At 34.9% G+C, this 21965-nt stretch overlaps 1 protein-coding gene across 1 annotated transcript in view; it reads left to right on the top strand.

Moving 5' to 3' along the window:
- Window positions 1-21965, top strand: part of MAP3K19 (mitogen-activated protein kinase kinase kinase 19) — a 71298-nt gene that overhangs the window by 23445 nt on the left and 25888 nt on the right. Inside the window, exons 8-10 of the mRNA XM_074215052.1 lie at window positions 298-394; window positions 14983-15067; window positions 21241-21500. Coding sequence (XP_074071153.1) covers window positions 298-394; window positions 14983-15067; window positions 21241-21500 — 442 coding nt within the window. The remainder of the gene's footprint in view (window positions 1-297; window positions 395-14982; window positions 15068-21240; window positions 21501-21965) is intronic.

The raw sequence follows: 21965 nt of genomic DNA, 5'->3' as shown, positions 1-21965 counted from the left end.
GCAGTCCATATACTGTAGAAACAAAATAGAAAATACTAGTTTCTATGTACTTGGGTGATTTTTAGCACTGATCTTAATTCTTGCTTATGTGATTATATGACTACTAGCAATCACTGTTTGCTCCAGAGCAATTGGACCCTTGATTTTATAATAGAATTAAATCTATAATATCTGCTCAAATTTGTTAGCTCAGTTCTGAGAAAAATCTACAAGTTTCATTCATACAATAAAAGTTTTTTTAAAAAAGAATAAATATAAGTATAAATAAACAAAGTTCATTTTTAAACAAATTTTCAGGAGTCTGACCATGGTGAAGATCTTAGTTACTCTAGCTGGACCAGTGAAGATGAAAGCCCATGTGAGGATGTACAGGATTATGGGGATGAGACAAAAGGTACACCCAACTAGAAGGTCATCATATAGAGTGACTACTAGATGTTAAAGATTATGTAACCCTTTCTTTTCTGACTGAGAAAACTGGGGCCCAGTTTTCCTAAGGTCAAATAGATAGGGTGAGGATTTGAATGAAGACTGTTAAGATCTAGCACTTTCCATTACTTATATTATGTTCAATCCATACTCATATCCATAGGGAATCAGTGAATCTCTATTCCGTCCCTCTCCTTCCCAATGAGATTTTTCCTTTTTACCCCTCTATTTTATCCATGTTTATTCAGGCAGTAATTCTCTGTTCTATTTCTCTTATGTCTTATCAAATTCTATCTCTTTTTTTTCCAATTCTAATCCTTCCATCTATTCTTCATTTCCTTTCCTATTAGAATGTAAATTGTTATCTTATTCATTCATCTTTTTGATTATTTAAGTTGTCCTGTACCATTTTCAGATGTACCCTGCTCACTCCAGTATCCCAAAATTTTGTGCAATCCACAAACTATGACCTCTATCTTTTCCAATCAATTCATCTATGAGCATCTTGGATGAGCCTTTTATTCCATATAATTCAAATTCTTTTCATAACATCTTTCTTCTTCTTTGGTCAATTCAGACAAATTGCCTCCATTAATGTTTTCCAAAACACACATTTTTATGTAGAATCTTTTCTACTTTTGTGATATTCATTCAGTATTTATACTTCACCATTTTCACTTGGTCTGGGCCCTGCCAAACTGCAAAAATTAATTTAGGCCCATTTAAAATCCTTAGTCATTGGTTTTGAAATGAGCTAAGTATAAAATATTAATAACTTTCAAAACCAAATTCTCAAAACTTGAATGTCTTACAAGGAACATTTTTAGGGATGTATTGTTCAATTTGAGATAATATTTATTTCTTAACAACCCCCTTTTCCATTTAGTTTTCAATGGATAAATTGTCACATGTAGGTCATAATGTATAAAGGCACTTCTGATAGAAATCTGAAGATTTTAAATGTTTATCTTTTAAATTTTGATAAGAGATGACCTTTAATTAGGGCTTTAAAGTTTACAAAGTATTTTTACATATGTAAGCTCATTTGATTCTCATATCTACTATGAGAGGCAAGTATTATAAGTGTCATTTTCCACCACTGTACAGATGAGAAAACTGAGGGTTAGGAGAAGCTAAGGTAGGGTCACATAGTTAGTAAATGCCAGAGTCTGGATTTGAACATAGGTCTCTCTTGATTTTAAGTCCAGTCCTCTTTCTATGATACCATGGTGTCAGAGCATTTTGGGTTAGGTGGAAAGATCAGGGTTTGAATTTCCAGTTCTACCACTTACCAATTGTGTAATCAGATAAATTACTTATGGATGCCCAGTTTCTCAAAAAGAGGAAAAGTCTCAATGATAGGACAAATTCCGGAGTTGATAGTAAGGACTGCCTATCTGAGGCAGAGAAACTGGCATCTGAGTTGGGAGAACAGTTGTGAAATGGTAACAAGATATCTAGGGAGCATCAAGAAAGATTGATTGCCAGAGTAGAAATTCAGCTCAGAGGAGTCTATTAAATCAAAAGGCCAAAGTAGGCCATGTAGGGGAAGTAATTGATCTTCCAAAGTATTAGTTTTTTTTCACTGAAGTTACTTGTGTTCTGTGTGTGACAATTCTCATGACAACATGACTGTTGGGCATGTTGGCAGGGTCTGCCAAGCCTTCTCACTCAGGTCATGGGTTCAATCACTAATAATACCTTGGCCTACCTACTTCACAGAGTGATAAAACACAACACAGCCTAACACAGTACAATACAGAGACACTCAGAATAGAAATCATAATTTTTACCCTAATAGAGTTGGCACTGTTGGTATTCAGATGATCTTTTGTCAATGTTCCCAAACCAGTGGAAAAATTAAGAACCCATTCTTCTCAATGAACTTTAGTGCCAGTACAAAGTGGCCTTTATTCTGTTCCTCACACAAAGCACTCCATCTCTTAATTCTGTGCCTTTCTATTGATCATCTTCCATACGCTTCCATCTTTTTACCCCTTGGTTTTTTCAAAACTCAGATCAAGATTCACCCTCTGCATAAGACCTTCAGTGGCTCCTGGGAAAACTGGTCACCACTCAAGTTACCTTGAAGCTGTTTTGTATGTGCAAATATTTGTCCCTGTTGCTTCCCCATTTGAAGGAAAGCTTCTTGAGGGCAGTGACTCACTTTTATCTTTGTATTCTGCAGCTAGGTACTTAGTACATTCAGTCTTAAAATATTTGTTGATTGAATCTTTGATTGACTTTGTGTGGGAAAGATGATCTCTTATAATGGATTCAGCATGTTTTTTTTTTTTTTTTTGGTGACCTGGAACTATGATTTCAATGGAGGAACTCCTTGTGGGTATTCCATGTGTGAAATCTCCTTCCCTGGGTTCAGATAAGCAGTTTGACTTCTTAGGGTTTGATAACTTGACAGGGTCACTGAGAAGTTAATCACTAGCCCATGGCCCCCCTCTCCCCCCAGTATGTGAGATCTTCAGGTCTTCAGTCTAAATCTTCCTAATTTCAAGGTAGTCTTTAACTACTTTGCATATTATCTCTTGTTGATCTGTGAAGTTGATGTGACTTGGGAAGACAGGAAAGTAGAATTAGAGCATCTCAGAAAGAACAGAAAAAGGAGACTTCCAGGGCAGAGCCAAGATGGTGGCATGTAGCTAACATGCTCTGGGAGCTTTTCTCTATCAGAGATAATTGAAGCCTCTACTTTGACATTGAAACTACAGATCCCACCAAGAAAAAGAGAAGATTCAAAGATGTTTTTAGCTGTAGACATCATGGAGGATCTTCAGTGAAGGTCTGTCTTTTGGGGGGGAAGGGGGAAGTAAAACCCAGGAGGTAAGAAAGCCAGAAAGCCAGTGGAAGACTTTTAGCTACAGTGCAGTCCAGGTCCTGACAGCCTGACAATAGCAGAGGTCCCAGCAGCTGGATAGCAAGCCAGGGAGGGTCCCAATCCCAAACAAAGTTTGACCCCTGAGAATACCAGGGTAAAAGACAGAACTGGGTCAGTAACAAATCACCACATAGGCAGACCCTGGACATAAAGAAAGAACAAACCTCTGCAAAGGCAAGACCTGGATTACATAGGCAACATCTTGGCCAACAAGCCAGGGAACAGATCCCAGTCCCAGCATAAAAAACTTTGATCTATATTCCCTATACTTTAGGAGCAGAGCTAAAACAAAGATGAACATAAAAGCTAAAAGAACTACTTTACAAAGTTGATAACACTGCCATGTGGGAAGAAAAAATCAGTGAAAAATCATTCACAGGGGAAATCTCAAAAGTTTATGAATTAAGTACTTCACAGTCAGGAGGACCTGTGTTCAAATGTGACCTCAGACACTTAATAATTGCCTAGCTGTGTGACCTTGGGCAAGTCACCTAACCCTAGTGACTTAAATATTTTTTTTTCAATTTTGTGAAAGATTTTATTTATTTTGAATTTAAAAAATTTTCCCCTAATCTTGCTTCCCTCCCCCTACCATCCCTCACAGAAGGCAATCTGTTAGTCTTTACATTGTTTCCATGCTATATATTGATCTAAATTGCTGAGTGTGTTGAGAGAGAAATCATATCATTAAGAAGAAAAAAATATATGAGATAGCAAGATTACATAATAAGATAATTTTTTTTTTAAATTAAAGGTAATAGTTTTTGGTCTTTGTTAGAACTCCACAATTCTTTCTCTGGATACAGATGGTATTTTCCATTGAAGATACACCAAAATTATGCCTGACTGTTGTAAATCCATTAAGGTTGGTCATCACCCCCGTGTTGCTGTTAGGTGTACAATGTTTTTCTGTTCTGCTCATTAAATAATTTTTTTTTAAAGTCTATGAATTGGACTCAAATCCAAAAGCTCATAAAAGAACTTAAAAAAATTTAAAAATCAAAGAAGATAGGAAGAAGAAAAATGTAAAAAAAAAATGAGAGTCATGCAGGAAAATTATGAAAAATTGACCAGAGAATTCAACACCTTTAAAAAGGAAACACCAAAGGTAATTGAAGAAAATAAAACCCTAAAAATTAGAATTGAACAAATAGAAACAAAAGATTCCATGGGACTACAAGATTCCATCAAACAAAATAAAAAGACTAAAAAAAATTGAAGAAAAAGTAAAATACTTTTGAGGAAAAAAAATGACCTGGAAAAATAGAACCAGGAGAGATCATCTATGTATCATTGGACTAGATAGAAAAAAAGAACCTGGAAAACATCATACAGGAAATAATTATTAGGGAAAACTATCCCAAGAACACAATATAACCATTGAAAGAATGCACAGAAGCCCTCCAGAAAGAGACCCTAGATAAAAATTCCGAGGGCTGTTATAAACAAATTCCAGAATGCTTAAATAAAGGACAGAATACTGCAAGGAGCAAAAAGAAAATAATTTAAATACAAAGGAAACACAGACTCACACAGAACCTATCAACCTCAAAACTGAAGGACCAGAGAATCTGGAAAATCAAATATCTGAGGGTAAAGGATCTGGCATTATAACCCAGAATTTACTACCCTGAGAAATTCAGCATAAATTGCCAGGGGAAAAGATGGATGTTCAATGAAATAAAGGATTTCCAGAATTTCCTGACACAAAGACCAAAACTGAATGGAGAATTCAATTGCCAAATACACAACTCAAGAGTTGCATAAAAGGGTAAATGAAAAAGGGAAGGAAAAAAACAAAACAAAACAAATGTTGGTCAAGACCATCAAATTGCATAAAATCCTTAAAGGGAAGGTATTATAACACTTCTAATTTTTGAGATCTTTAATTCTCAGAATAACTACAAGGTTGAATATAATTGATGAAATTGGATTTAAGGGCATAGTTGGGTTCTGTCTTTCCAGTGAAGAGGTTCAAGATGACATCACTATTTTTGAGACAAAAAGCCCTAATGAAAAGCAGGAGTGTTAACTCTAAACTTAAGTGTCTCATTGTCCTTTGACCCACTTTAATTCTGGCGTGCTGACAAAGCCTTGCATCATAAACTGGGTGGTCCTGAGTCAGTGTCTCCCATAACTTACAATCTTTGGTAAAGTTCTTGAGACTTTTAGAGTCTCCCAGTACTTAGAACCCTTTAAGGTTCTCTTATAGTTAATTAAATCAGAGTTTGACTTAATTCTTACTCCATTTATCAATGGGTTAAGTAACCTGGGGGTGGGGGGTAGAGTAAAGTGTGAGAGAAAATGGGCCTGGGGGGAGGGACACAAATAGTTCAAGAAATGATTTGACTTTGGATGATACTTTGGCTCATGAGGAGGATTGTGAGTCTTTGGAAGGTACTTGCAAAGGGGATAAATTAAAAAATGATTTTAATTGTAATTTACTGTAATTTGAGACAATGCTGTTTATCAAGAAAGCAAGCAATCATCTGTGTTGATACTTTGATAACAATTTGAACTAATCAAGCAAGCAAATAATGAAATTGTGATCAATGATACCTGATCAATAGTATTTGAGTGATAAATAATACCAGGTGAAGGGGGCACGAAGATTTATAATTTTAGAGGGAAAGAAGGGTGTGTGTGAACACTGTGTAAATTCTATTCAATAGATTTGATCCAGAGAGGGAATAAGATACATTCCCACTTGGGTTTAAAAATCCATCCTAATCTACAGGAAAGGTAGAGACAGGGGAAAGGAAAGATAAAGGAAGAAGGGATTGATAAAATGGAAGGCAAAGGTATAAGTGAAAATAAACTGAAAGTTAAATTTTAAAAGAAAATTTAAATTTAATTAAATTTAATTTTAATTAATTAATTAATTTTAATTAATTTAATTAAATTTAAATTTAATTAAAATGTAAAAGATAAGTTAAAGGGGAAAGGGACTAAATGAGTAAGTGACAAGGAATAAGAGTAAAGGAAAGAGAAAAATATAGAGAAAGATAGAATGAAGGTAAATACAGATTTAGTAATCTGAACTGCAAATGTGAATAGGATGAATTGTCTCATAAACAGAAGTGGATAGCATATTGCATTAAAAACCAGAATCCTACAATATTTGGTTAAAAAGAAACTCATTGGAAGCAGAGAGATACACACAGGGTAAAGGTAAAAGGATGGAGCAAAATATGTTGTTTCAGCTGAAGTAAAAAAAATTAGAGGCTGCGATCTTGTAAAATATAAAGTAAAAGCAAAAATCAATCTCATTACAAGGGATAAGGAAAGAAACTACATCTTCTTAAAAGGACACATTGGTGGGGCAGCTAGATGGTGCAGTGAATAGAACACTGGCCCTGAAATCAGAAGGAACTGTGCTCAAATCCAACCTGGGACACTAAATAATTACCTAGCTGTGTGACCTTGGGCAAATCATTTAACCCCATTGCCTTGAATAAATAAAAGAACCCATTGGTAATGAAGCCATATTATTATTAAACATGTATGCACTTAGTGGTATAGCATCCAAATTCCTAGAGGAAAATCTGAGTGAATTACAAGGAGACATAGACAGTAAAACTTAAATAATGGGACACCTCAACCTCCCTCTCTCAGAACCAGATAAATCTAACTACAAAATAAATAAGAAGGAAGTTTAAAAGGTGAATGAAATCTTATAAAAATTAGATATGATAGACCTCTGGAGAAAATTTAATGGGGATAGAAAAGGATATACCTTTTTCTCAGCAGTGCATGGCACCTACATGAAATTGACCATGTAGTAGGACACAAAAACCTTATAATCAAATGCAGAAAGGCAGAAATAATAAATTCAATAAATTACATCAGACCACGATGCAATAAAAATTACAGGTCATAAAGGATTGTGGAAAGATAAATCAATAACTAATTGGAAACTAAATAATAACAATCTTAAATAATGGGTGGATCAAACAGCAAATCATAGAAATAATAATTATATTCAAGAAAATGATACTAATGAGACATCATACAATTTTGAGGGGAAACTTTATGTCTCTAAATGGTTATATGAATAAAGTAGAGAAAGAGGAGATCAATGAATTGCAATTAAAAATATGCAATTAAATATGCAATGAATATGCAATTAAAAAAAACTAGAAAAAGAACAAATTAAAGATCTCCAATTAAATACCAAAGTAGAAATTCTGAAAAATCAAGGGAGAAATGAATAAGATTGAAAGAAAGAAAACCATTGATCTCATAAATTAAACTAAGAGTTGGTTTTATGAAAAGGCCAATAAAATAGACAAATCTTTGGTTAAAATAAAGAGAAAGAAGATGACCAAATTACCAGTATAAAAAACAAAAAGGGTAAACTAACAACAATGAGGAAGAAATTAAAGAGATAATTCTGAGCTACTTTGCCAAACTATATGCCAATAAATTGGATAACCTGAATGAAATGGATGAATATTTACAAAAATATAAACTGCCCAGATTAACAGAAGAGGACATAAAATACTTAACCCCATTTCAGAAAAACAAATTGATGAAAAGAAAAAGGAACAAAGAAAAGGATAAAAATAACTGCCTAAGCTTCTTCTTTAGGTCATGACAAATAGGAAAAGAAATTATGACATTCAGGAAAGGTCAGGATATCTTATTAGTTCCCAATTTACTTGCCAGTGTCTAAATTGCAGTATACAGTCATAAACTGCAGACAACTACTGGGGCAAGTTCATGAACTTAAAGGTAACTGAAGGGTCACTTATATTAGACTGGTTTTATAGTTGGACAGCATCTTCCTAGACTTGAGAGCAAGCAATTTATGAGAAAAGGCAGAGAGCAAAGGTACTGAGACACACACACACACACATTTCCTCACTTCAGACAGCAAGAAAAGTACATTTAAAAAATGGAAGATGCTAAATTGGCTTCTATAACTCCAATTCAATTCCATTTTATAAGATTAAGCCCAACATTTTATTTTAATTATTTCTTGGAGGTAATCAGGGTTAAATGACTTGCCCAGGATCACACAGCAAGTAAGTATTTGAGGCCAGATTTGAACTAAGGTCCTTCTGATCCCTCCTCCCTTAGGGCTGTGCTCTATCCACTGTGCCACCTGGATGTTCCTCTGCCAACATTTTAGCTTATTTTTGGATCTTGACATTGGCATTTAGTGTATTGACTATTCATTTCAGATATATATCATGTGCTAATGTCATGAGTGTGCCATTTATGCCTTTATCCAAATCACTGATAAAAATGACAGAAATCACCCTTAGAAAAGGGCATCACTATTTTATTCAAAATAAACTAGGGATTCTGAGAGGTAGAGGTAAAGAGAGATTATAATAGGGGTATGGGAGATAGATAGTGCAAAAACTTAAAGACTGGAGATGGAGTTTTAAGTGAGTCATTCCAATGTCACCAAGGTAGACCCAACATAACCCAACTGACTGACCACTAAATAGAGACTCAGTTAGCTCCCTGATTATTAAGATATAATCATCTTTCCTTGAAGGTTTTCCTTCTATGATCTCCCACCATCTTTACCTCTATAAATCACAATGATATTGAATCCCTGATTGCCTAAGGGGAAACTACATTTTATAATCCTCATCCACCCCAGTCCTGCTCCTCCACAGACCTCTCTGCCTTCCCTTTCCATTGTGTCCTTTGGAATTCTCACTTACTCATAATGAATGATATCCATTTGTTTTAGACCTTTCCTCTTCTCACTCTTGTGCTCCTTCTATCTTCTGGGTCTCATAGAGACCTGAATCTTTCCAAGCTGCTCTTAACACTGTAACCTTTACTATATTCTTTATTATTGGTTGTACTTTCTCTCATACCTTCAAACACACTGGTCTAGGAGAAGGGATTAGGAATACTCCTAGTACCCTATTGCTATTTCTAGACTTTCCCTCTGCTATTAAGCAACCTTTCCTTTAAAATTCACTTTATTCAAATTTATCACTCAATCCAGATAAGTTGTAATTATCTACTAGCCTCAGGTTATTCTCCTTTTCATAAAGAATTCAGTATGGGACTGCTGAGTGGAGCAGTAGATAGAGCACCGGCCCTGGAGTCAGGAGAACTTGAGTTCAGATTTAGCCTGAGACACTTAATAATTGCCTAGCTATGTGACCTTGGACAAGTCACATAACCCCATTGCCTTGCAGAAACCAAAAAGAAAGACAGAAAAAAAGAATTCAATACCTGTCTTTCAGTCTTATTTTGATATTTCAGTTGTTACTCTTAGACAAGGAGAACTTAATATATATATATATATATATATATATATATATATATATATGTGTGTGTGTGTGTGTGTGTGTGTGTGTGTGTGTGTGTGTGTGCATTTTCCCTTAATTACCCTTACCTCTCCATTTCTCAATATGCTCAAACTGTCATGACTTCCTCCTCTCCATCATGATGATACACAGGGATAATTATACCTCTGAACTTTCTACATAATGCACAAATATTCTACTTTCATAATCAAGAATTCTGAGAGTCTTTTATCTGATCAATATATTCTATTATTTTGTTTCCCCCCTTTTGTTCTATTTCTCCTTCTAAACCTATTCTTCATCTTCAATATGATTTTCAATATTTCTAGTCTTCAGTAATTTCTCAGGCTTTATTTCTGCTATGGCTTCACTGTCCTCCTTTCCTATTGTCAGCTCTTTAGTTGACTTACAATATACTCTATTCTTGAATGTCTTAATCCTTTATCCTTTCTCCACTCATCTTTTGCCAAACTATGCATTATTTTTAATTTTCTTATCAGCTCTTACTAACATGCTACTGAATGGAGGTATTAAAAAGTTATGTAACTACATGATGGCTAGGACCATGGAAGATTTCTGTTTTCTAATCTTAACTGGACCCTCACTAGAGCAAGGCAATCCTTTTATTTATCCTAATTAATTCTCTTTTCCTGTGCTAAAATCCTTTCAAATATTTTCTCTCCTTAAATCTCCTATGCCAATTTCTCCTCCATTCTCACAATTGAAGACCTTTTCCCATACTTTGCTGAGAAAATAAAGAACTTTTTCTTCATCTAATAACCTCTTGGTATTATAACCCATTTTCTACTCCTTTATTCCAGTCTGTTGAAATATAATCCCTTTCACAGCCAATACCAGCTCTTCTAAATATACCCTTTATCCCATCCTCTCTGAACTTCTTCAGACAATTGCTTGTTTTCATCTTCTATGTCTATTTAAAATTCAATCTCTGCCTATATCTTGGTGCTTTCTCTACTGCCTATAAATAAGATCAAATGCTTTAAAAAAAACCTAACTAAATCTTTGCATCACTACAAATTATCATTCTATATCTCCTCCCTTTGCCAAATTCTTTGAAAATACTGTCTCTTCTCATTATTTTTCACTGCCTCTCACCTCACTTTCTAAATCCCCTGTAATTTGGTTTTCTACCTTCCCCAAAATCATCATTGATCTCTGACTGCCCAAATCTGATGACCTTTTCTCAATCTTCATTCTCCTTTACCTTTCTGCAGCATTTGACACATCTCCTTCTGGAAATGTTCTCTTTCTGCAGCTTTGTGACACTCTTTACTCTGTTCTTCTCCTGTCTGTCTGATAGTTTCCTTTATCTCCTTTGTTGGATTATCATTGAGATCCTGTCCTCTAATTATAAGTGTGTACCACAAGGCTTTGTCTTGGGTTCCTTTTCTGCTCTGCTCTCCTCTCCTCATTCTTTTTTTTTTTTTTAGATTTTTTTGCAAGGCAAATGGGGTTAAGTGACTTGCCAAAGGCCACACAGCTAGGTAATTATTAAGTGTCTGAGGCCAGATTTGAACTCAGGTACTCCTGACTCCACGGATGGTGCTCTATCCGCTGCACCACCTAGCAGCTCCTTCACCTCATTCTTGATGATCTATTCAGTTCAAATGTGTTTAATTGCTTTTTCTACCTTGATGGTTCTCAGATATACATTTCCATTTCAGAACTATATAATAAACTGCCTCCTGGACATTTCAAACTGCATGTTATAGGCATTTCAAATTTAACATGACCAAAACTTCATTCATTATCTTTCCCCATATGCTGCCCCTCTTCTAATGATCAAAGTTTCTAAACTCTGTGTCTTCCTTGATTCCTCACTCTCATTCATGCTATGAACCCACTTAGTTGCCAACTCTTACTTCTATGTTCACATTTCTTGTGTCTCTTTTTTCCCTTTCACTCATATGGTCAACTTTATCACCTCTTCTTGGATTATTACTGTGGACTTAAATTACCAAGGTAGTCATGTGAGTAAAGAGAATGGAACAAATATGACAGATTTTTGTGAAGGTAGACTTGACGAGACTTTATTGAATATAAAAGGTGAGGGAGAAAAAGTGCTTAAGAATATCTCTTAGATTTCAAATTGTGTAATTGGAAAAATTAGAGAAATTCAGAAGAGGGTCAGGTTTGGGGAAAAAGAAAATGAGTTCTGTTTCAGATATATTAAATTTGAAAATATTCAATAGGTTAATATGATGGATCTCACAACAATTCAGTGAAGGATAATCCTTAAGATATGCTATGGAAAATGCCATCCACATTCAGAGATTCTGAATGCAGAGCAAAGCACATGTTCACCTTTTAAAACTTCTTTTATATTTTTTCTTTCTTTCTCATGGTTCCCTAGTTCTAATTCTTCTTTCACAGTATAACTAATAAGTTAAATAAGTTAAACACGATTGTATATTTTCAATCTATATCAGATTGCTCACTGCCTTGGGGAGGGGAGAGGGAAGGGAGGATGATAGAAAAATGTGGAACTCAAAAGCTTGCAAAGGGATGAATGTTGAAAACTATCCTTTGCATATAATTGTTAAAAATTAAAAAATGCAATAATCAGTTGGATATGTGGGGCACGATTCAGATAGTGTCCAGGGTTGAATAAATAGATTTGGGAGCCATCAGAGATGATAATAGAACTCATGGGAGTTGATGAGGTTACCATGAGAATGTGGACCCAGGACAAATTCTTGGAATATATCCATTTAAGGGGCATGATCTGGATGATGATATAGCAAGAGAGACTGAGAAATGAACAAAAGGGTAAAAGAAGAACAAAGAAAGAAAAATATCACAAATTCCCAGTCAGGTGAGAGTATTCAGAAGGTAGCCAACAGTGTCAAAATGCTTTAGAGAGATTGAAAATTGGGAAAAGTCCTTCAAATTTGTCAGATTCCTGTGAGTCTTATCCCTTCCTTGACTTACTGGCTCCAGTTATTTTCCCTCACTCTGCCTTACCTCACACCCTGACAAGTTCTCTTTCCTAGCCTTCTCTGCATCCAGATTCCTTGTTCCTATTTCCTGTCTGTACTTCACTATTACTTTTTTTGAAAGATTTTTTTTTATTTTGAGTTTTACAATTTTTTCCCCTAATCTTACTTCCCTCCCCCCATCTCCCACAGAAGACAATTTGTCAGTCTTTACATTGTTTCCATGGTATACATCAATCCAAATTGAATGTCATGAGTGAGAAATCATCTCCTTAAGGAAAAAACATGAAGTATAAGAGATAGCAAGATCAGACAATAAGATATCAGGTTTTTTTCCCTAATTTGACTGTAATAGTCTTTGGCCTTTGCTCAAATTCCGCAGTTCTTTCTCTGGATACAGGGGGTATTCTCCATTGCAGACAGCCCCAAATTGTCCCTCGTTGTTGCACTGATGGAATGAGCGACTCCATCAAGGTTGATCATTGCCCCTATGTTGCCGCACTATTACTTTTTAAAAATTTTTTTTGGTGTACTGATCCAGCAACTCTCTCCTGCCTTAGTTCTCCCTCCAGTAGTTTTCTGGGTATCACTTGAACCCTGGAAAGGATTTTTATGCACATGAGTGGCATGTGCTCTATAAATTATAATATGGTGGCACAACCTGAGCCCGCTCATGGCACTCCTCACCACTTGTTACAGTAGTCATTTGAAAGAGCATTGAAGAGGGAAAGGGGGGAGGTTGGAGAGGAGCCTTATAAACTGAACTAATAATATCCTATGAACAATGGTGTATTGATCTTTAAAAATGTCACTGGCAGGTTGCATTTTTCACACACATAAAACTGGTAAGATTTGCAAACAGAAGCTAGTGAGCCATACATAACTCTTTTAAAAAAAATCTTTCTATAGTTCTATAGGTTCAAATGAATAGATGAATGAATAGATTAAGGAAATGAGTCAACACAACTAAGAAGTTGTGTTGACTCATTTCATTAACACATATATACTGTATCAACTTAATATCATGAGAATGGACATTTATTTTAACTTGTTTTATAGTCTTAATTTCATAAGCCACTAAAAAAAATTACATATGAGAACAGAATAGAAAAAGGATTATGGGGGGGTGGCTAGGTGGCGCAGTGGATAGAGTACCGGCCCTGGAGTCAGGAGTACTTGAGTTCAAATCCGACCTCAGACACTTAATAATTACCTAGCTGTGTGGCCTTGGGTAAGCCACTTAACCCCATTTGCCTTGCAAAAACCTCAAAAAAAGGAGAAAAGAAGATTATATGTGAAACTAAAAATCTATTATGGATAGCTTGCTTTTTAAAAAAATACATAATAACTTTAATGTTGCTTTCAAATTGTCCTGCTTATCTGTGTTTTCTTCAGAACCTTCTTATGCTTTCTATGCATTACAGAATGTTTGGTGACTGTTTTGAAAAAAAAAATTTTCTCTTTAGCATCTTTTCCCCACCAAATAAGAAAAGAAAACCATGATCCTTTTACAAATAAGCATAGTGAAGTGAAACAAATCCACACATTTGGAGACATCTCAAACTCAATAGAGTTTCTCAATAAAGAACTTACAATCTTTCTTTCAAAATCCACCCTACTTCCAAACTTCTCTATTTCTATCAAAAGTAGCACCACCTTTCCAGTTTCACAGGTTTATAATCTCTGGGCTATTTTTGACTCCTCATTCTCCTTCTTCCCACCTACCCATTCAGTTGCCAAATCATGCCTTTTCTATTTCCACAATCTCTTATCACCTACTGTTTATTTTCACTCACACAGCTACCACCTCAGTTTAGACTTCTATCACCTCTCACCTAGCTTACAGCAAAAGTCTTTTAATTGATTTCCCTCTCTCAAGTCTCTTCCTGTTTTAGCACATCCTCCCCTACTGCTGCCAAAGTGAATTTCCTGAAGTGTATATCATTTCTCTTCTCGATAAATTCCATTGTCTTTAGATAAAATAAAAATCTCTCTCCAAATTTTAAAGTCCTTCACAATTATGGCCTCATACTCTTTCCAGTCTTATATACCTTATCTTCTATCTTCTATACATTAGTCTTCCCAAAGTGGCCTTCTTCCTGATCTGCACATATGAGAATAACCTCCTATCTCTATGCTTTAGCATGGGTCATCCCCTCTGCTTGGAATACACTCTCTCTTTACCTTTGCCTCTTAGAACTCCTCTTTTTCCTTTAAGGAGAAGCTCAAGTACAACCAGGGTCCTTTAAGACATCTTGAATACATAACAGTAAGAATTTTTCTTTAAATCAATTGTATATTGTTTTAGAACACTTGATATGCAATACTGTTATACTATATGAAGAAAGATTAATTTGCACAATCAAGAATATAATATTTTTCCTGTGTCCTTCCCCCCCAATGTCATTATGTGTTTCTATAGGTGATGAAATTATTATTACTTTTCAAGGAGAAGACAACAGTCCCCAAGAACTGAGCCAAGTTGACAATGATTTTGAAGCTCACAAGTAAGGATTACTTTTTGGAGTGTTAAATGGAATTTGCTAGTTACTTTGCTAAAATGGAAGTTCCAATTCATGCCAGGCTACATTTTTAGTTGTACAATGTATGATATTAGATTCAATGTTTCCATGGCAACGGTTCTAAATCTTTCACTTCAAGCCCTTACCCTACCCACCCTTCTCAGCAGATGACCTCTTTTCCTTTACTGTCCTTTGGAAATCCCTTCTTTTCCCTCCTCAGTGTCTTTCTTTCTTTATTTTCTATCATTCTCTATTCTATATTATTTTATTTCAATGTTATTTCAAAGGAATGTCAGCTTCCTCCTTTTAAAGCATCTTTTGTTATTATTTATTTGTTTTTCATTTGTGTCCAACTCTTCAAAAATCTGGGGTTTTCTTGGCAAAGATATTAGACTGGTTTGCCATTTCCTTCTCCAGTTCATTTTAGAGATGAGGAAACTGAGGCTCACAGAGTTAAATGATTCGCCCAGGGTCACACAGCCAGTAAGTGTCTGAGGCCAGATTTAAAGTCTGGTCTTCCTGACTCCAGGCCCAGTGCTCTATCCACTGAGTCACCTGGTTGCTCCATTTTAAAATATCTAACCAATGCATTTATGCTCTTGATCTCATCCTCTTATATTCACCAGGTCCATACCCCCTCAGTCATTCATTCTCATACTTCATCTCTCCCTATCTGCTAAGTCCTTTTCATTAATTGCAAATATGTTTTGATCTATTCTCTATGGAAAACACACAGACACACACACACACACACACAGATTCCATTGATTTTGCTACTCCTTCAGACTATAATCCTTTGTCCCTCTTCCCCTTTCCTTTTTATAGTTACACTTCTAGAGGTCATAATCTACCCTTCCCATCTCTACTTTCTCAGTATCTAAACTCCCTATGATCTGATTTCCAATTTGCTCAGTCTGGGGTCATTGGTGACTTCCTGGTTATCAAATAAAATTTTTCTCATTTCTCTCCTATCTTGATCTTTTTGGAGTATTTGACACTATTAATTAGCCCTCTCTTGACATTGCTATGTCTTACTTCCCCTCCTACTTCTCTGAGCTACTATTTTCAATTTTCTTTATTGTTCTTCTTTCTACTTCCCATTTCTCTTGGTAATAAGATCATTTTCCTAGTCACCAAAAGCCTCAGAATTGTTCTTAAACCTTTCCTTTCCCTGACCTTGATCCTCTTTTTTTCCTATGCTACCCTTACAACCAATCATTGATCAAAACTAATTGATTTTACCTTGATTCTTTAAACTGAAATTCAAGATTCACCATATTCCAGTTTATTTTACTTTTCCAAATTCATTTTGTTGTTAGTCTTTTACCTTACTTTATATCCATTAAAATTTAACTCCTTGTATCCTAGTCTTTCCTACTTACCTCTATCTTTATCCCTTTGTGCACATAATCTTCAAAGAATTCCCTGTTTATTTCTGCCAATTGACATTTTCTTCATTTCTGTCAGTTTAGATTTTTCTTATGCCTTTTAAATTTTATTTTTATTTGATTTTTAAACATTTTATTATTTATTTTTAACATTCTTTTCTTTTTAAATTTTGAGTTCAAAATTCCCTCCCTCTCACCTATCCCACTCCTACCCACTGAGAAGGCAAGCAATACAATATCTATTATACATGTGAAATCATGGAAAACATATTTTCATATTATCCATATTTACCAAAAAAACAAGAAAAATAAAGTAAAAAAAATTATTCTTCAATTATTCATCAGTTCTCTGTTTAAAGATGGATAACATTTTTCATTTTGATTCCTTAGGAATTATCTCGGATCTTTGTAGCAGAATAGCCAAGTTTTATCATCATTACAATATTGCTATTAGTGTGTAAATGATCTCTTGGTTCTGCTCACTTCACCTTGCATCAATTCACATATAGATCTTTCCATCTTTTTTTTCCTTAAGATTTTTCAAGGCAATGGGGTTAAGTGGCTTGCCCAAAGCCACACAGCTAGGTAATTATTAAGTGTCTGAGACCGGATTTGAACCCAGGTATTCCTGACTCCAGGGACGGTGCTTTATCCACTGCACCACCTAGCCACCCCCTTTCCATCTTTTTCTGATCCATTCTATCATTCATCATATGCCACAGCATAATAATACTCCATTGTAGACATATGCCACAATTTGTTCAGCCATTCCTGAATTGATGAGAATCTCAATTTCTATTTCTGCAACTACAAAATTAGTTTTGTACATAATAGGTCATTTTCCTTTCCTTTTGGTTTCTTTGAGATACAGACCTAGTATTTGTATTGCTGCATCAGTGAGTATGCACAGTTTTATAGCCTTTTGGACCTAGTTCTAAATTATTCTCCAGAACCAACAGTACATTAATTGTACCTACCTTTCCTCTCATCTTTTCCAGCATTTGTCATTTCTGATGGGTGTAAGATGGTTCCTCAGAATTGTTTTAATTGTTTTATGCATTTTTATGACTATGGCTAGCTTTGATTTCTTTTGAAATGCCTGTTTATATCCTTTGACCACCTATCAATTGAAGAATGGCTCTTATTATTTCTAAATTTCACTAAGTTCTCTACTCAGTATATATTTGAGAAATGCCTTTATCAGAGACACATTGTGTAAAAAAGTTTTTTGTTACTTCATTGTATGTAGTTCCTTTTATTTTCCTAATATTCCTTTTAATAGGTCTATTTTTGCTTTTCTTAGTCTGAAATTATGATTCCTACCAATGCCTTTTTAAACTGAATCATATTAGATTCTTCTCCAGCCTTTTATGTTGACTCTGTGTGTCTTTCTGTTTCAAGTATGTTTCTTGTAAATAGCATATTTTTTGATTCTGTTATCTAATTCATGCAACTTTCCACTTCCATTTTATGACTGAGTATATGCCATTCAGATTCACAGTTATGATTACTGTTTTTCCCTACATCCCATTTTTTCTTTTTTTAATTTTATTTTATTTTAAATGTATTTCTTTTCCCAAGTAAATGCAAAGAAAGTTTTCAACTTTCATTTTTCTGCATGGTTTTGAGTTCCATATGTTTTCTCTTCCTCCCTTCTCTCCTTCTTCCCCTTGACAGTGAATAATCTGATATAGGTTACACATGCACAACTACCTACATCCCATTTTCTTGTCTTTATTCCCTATCTCTTCTCAAAAATATACCACTTCCTCCCTTGATCTTCCTTTTCTATTATCATTGCCCCCACCTTTTCCTTATCCCCTTAGCCTCCTATTTCCCTATTGGGTAAGTTATATTTCTATCCATAACTGAATGTTGTGCATGTATGTGCACACACACATACATACATACATACACATCCATCCACACACATGTGTATATTCCCCCTTTTTTGAACCAATTCTAATGAGAGTGAAGTTCAAACATTATCCACCACCCTACTCCTATTTCTCCCTTCACTCTAAAAATTCTTCCTTGCACTCTCTTTCCTTGAGAAAATTGAGAAAAAAATTTCCAATTATACCTCTTTCTTTCCTATTCTTTCAGTGTATCCCTTTTTCTCACCCCTTCATTTTTAAAATAGAACGTCCCAACATAATTGACTCATTCCTGCACTCTCTTTCTATGTCAACTCCTTCTGTCAGTTTTATTAATGTTAAAGTTCTTAGGAGTTATATTATCATCTTTCCATATAGAAATTTAAACAATTTGACTTTATTGAGACTCATGATTATTTTTTCATATTTACCTTTTTATTCTTCTCTTGAGTCTTATCAAATTTTATTTTCAGTTCTGGTCTTTTCATCAGAAATGTTTGAAAATCTTCCATTTCAATAAATTTCCATTTTTCCCCCTGAAGGAATATATTTAGTTTTTCTGGGTAGATTATTCTTGATTATAATCTAGGTTACTTGCCCTTTTGAATATCACAATTCCAAGTTCTTTGATCCTTTAATGTAAAAGCCAATAAATCTTGCTTTATAATTACTGTGACTCCACAATATTTAAAATGTTTCTTTCTGACTGCTTGCAATATTTTCTCCTTGACCTGGAAGCTCTGCAATGTGGCTATGATATTTTTGAGAGTTTTCATTTTGGGATCTCTTTCAGTACACATTTAGTGGATTCTTTCAATTTCCACTTTATTCTCTGGTTCTAAGATACTGGGGCAAGTTTCTTTGTTAATTTAATTTCTTGAAATATGATGTCTAAGCTATTTCTTTGATTATAACTTTTAGGTAATTCAATCATTATGAAATTATCTTTCTTCAATCTATTTTTCAGAACAGTTTTTTTCCAAAGAAATATTTCACATTTTCTTCTATTTTCTTCTTCTGTTTTTCCCAATTCTAATTTTTAAAGAATTATTTTCTTCAGTGAGATGCTGTACTTCCCTTTCTATTTGACCTATTCTGATTGTTAAGGAATTCTTTTTAGTGAATTTTTGTGACTCTTTTACCATAATGCCAATTCTGTTTTTAAGGTGTCATTTTCTTCATTTTTTGGTGCCTCTTTTACCATGTATTCTCTTTTTAGCATTTTTTTAATTACCCTCATTTTATTTCCCATTTTTTCCCTCTATCACTCATCACTTTCTTTAATTCTTCTTGGAATTCTTGTTAGGTGTTCGTCCAGTTAGCATTTTTCTTTGAATCTTTCTTTGTAGTTTTTCCTACATTGTTGTCTTTGGTTTTATGTCTTGATCTTCCCTGCCATCACAGTACATTTTTATGGTTAAATTATTTATTTGGGGTTTGTTCATTTTTCCAGCTTATCTCTTGACTGTGAATTTTCTGTTAAAGTTGTATCCTGCTCATTTGGAGTGGGGAGGCACTGTACCAAGTGTCAGGCTTATTATTCATGCTGCTATTTTCAGAGCTAGTTCTGAGGTCTGCAAGTGGGTGCTTCCAAGGTGCTATGATCCTGGGAGAGATGTGGTCATTGCTGTCCTGGCCTGTACTTTGATCTTTACTCAGAAAGGGATACTGGTCTCTGGCAGCTTCAAGTATTAGCCCTCCTTTTTGTTTCAGCACTAGTACCAGAGACCCTGCTACCATGTGCCCAACCACTAGCATTCTCTCCATTCATTAAACTTCAGCCCAGAAATGCATATGGGTAATAGAGTTGACAATTAGTTCCAGTTCTACCCAATGTCAGCAAAAGGATCCCTGTAATCTTTTTTTTGACCCTTTGTTTGATTCATTTATTTTCCCTGGGATGAGAGCTCCTGAAGCTGTTCCTGTTCTTGCAGCCATCACATGTGTAGGTGAATAAAACTTCATCCTGATGTCATAGACTTTTTCTGCTGACTTCCTCTGTTTTCTTAAGAGTGGAAAAGTATCTTAACTTTACCTTTTTTTGACTCTGTTGCTCCAAAATTTGATTTGAGGCATTAGTTTGAAGTTGTTTGGAGAGTAATATTGAGATAGGTTAGTTGAATTGCCCCTAAAATTTGCTAAGTTGGCTCATCCCTTTTTACCCCTTTATACTTATTCCTGAAGGCTAAGTTCAAATCCATCTGTTTCTTGAAACCTTCTAGGATTCTTCAGGTAAAAGTGATCTTTCCCTCTCTGAATCTTGCATTAAGTTATTTGTTTATCTGACATTCATCTCCCCATTATTTTTAAGCACTATGGATAGTTCCATTTTCAACTTCAGAGGCAGATGGTAGCACAGTGGATAGAACCTGGACCTGGAGTCAGGAGGATAAGTTCAAAACCAGTTTCGGACATTTACTAGTTATGTGACCTTGAGCAAATCACCTAATCTCTGTTTGCCTCAGTTTTCTCAACTGCAAAATAAGGACAAAATAGCATCTATTTCTTAGGATTGTTATAAGGATTAAATTATCTCATGTAGATAAAAAGTGTTCAGCACAGTATCTGACATATAGTAGGTACTTTTGAAATGCTTACTCATTTCTCTTTTTTACATTTCAGGTGCCTAGCACCTTGCATTGTATATTGTAGGTACTGGATAAATGTTAGTTTAATTGAATTGAGAGATACTGCTTTCGAGGCCTTCTCTAGTCAAGTTAGGCAGTGGAATATATCATTGTTCACTTCCAATCAGCAGTATAACCTGGACATGCTTCTCAACTTGCCAATGACTAGGTCTCTAAGTGATAGATTCCTGATAAAGACACTATTACACTGAAGACCTAGAAGATGGGGAGACAAGTCCTGAATGAAATTCTGTTTTCCTTCTTAGTCAGACAACACCATTGCACAGAAATTGGGCAAGTGAGCGCTCTTTTTCTCTTCCAAATGAAACTGAGATGGTGGAATTAAAAATGAGGCAGCAGACTATGTTACCTTTCCTGCTCAAGAAAGAAGAAAACTTAAAACAGCTCTATGATGCTGACTTTGATTTTCTGAGACATTGCTCAGAACCTAACATTTCCAAGTCTGTATTGGGTAAGAATACTTTCCAGTTTATGGAGGCACAGTTTCAACGTACTAAGTCTGATGGTAAGTTTGTTGATATACCTCTTTCAAATTTTTTCTTGATAACATAACAAATGAACTTACTTGAGTCTAAATAGCCTAAATATTTTTGCAAATTTACAATGTATTCTTCTGAACAACCTTTTAAAACATTTCAAATAAATCTAGCAAAATAATTAGCTAGCCACTACCTAGCTAAGGTAATAGTATCTGTCGACCTGTGCTGATGCCTGTTTTTTATTTTCCATGTTGGTTTGCCTTGGGTTCATTGTTCTAGGGTTAGTCTTATTTCTCAATGGGAAAATGGGGTCCCCAATTCTTATGTTCATTGGTTCTTTAGCTCACCAGTTAGTTGTTGCTAACAGTTGCTAATTTTAGAAATGGTTGACAGGTTTTTCCTAACAAAAGGAAAAGTTTAAAAAGTATCCAGTGTATAAACATACATAAAGTATAGAACAGGTAATTTATTTCAACATAGAAAAGAGAATG

This window comes from Macrotis lagotis, chromosome 1, assembly GCF_037893015.1.
Source record: "Macrotis lagotis isolate mMagLag1 chromosome 1, bilby.v1.9.chrom.fasta, whole genome shotgun sequence".
NCBI classification, from domain to species: Eukaryota; Metazoa; Chordata; class Mammalia; order Peramelemorphia; family Peramelidae; genus Macrotis; species Macrotis lagotis.
Note: the sequence above shows the minus strand (reverse complement) of the source record. Positions and strands in the feature narration are given on the sequence as shown.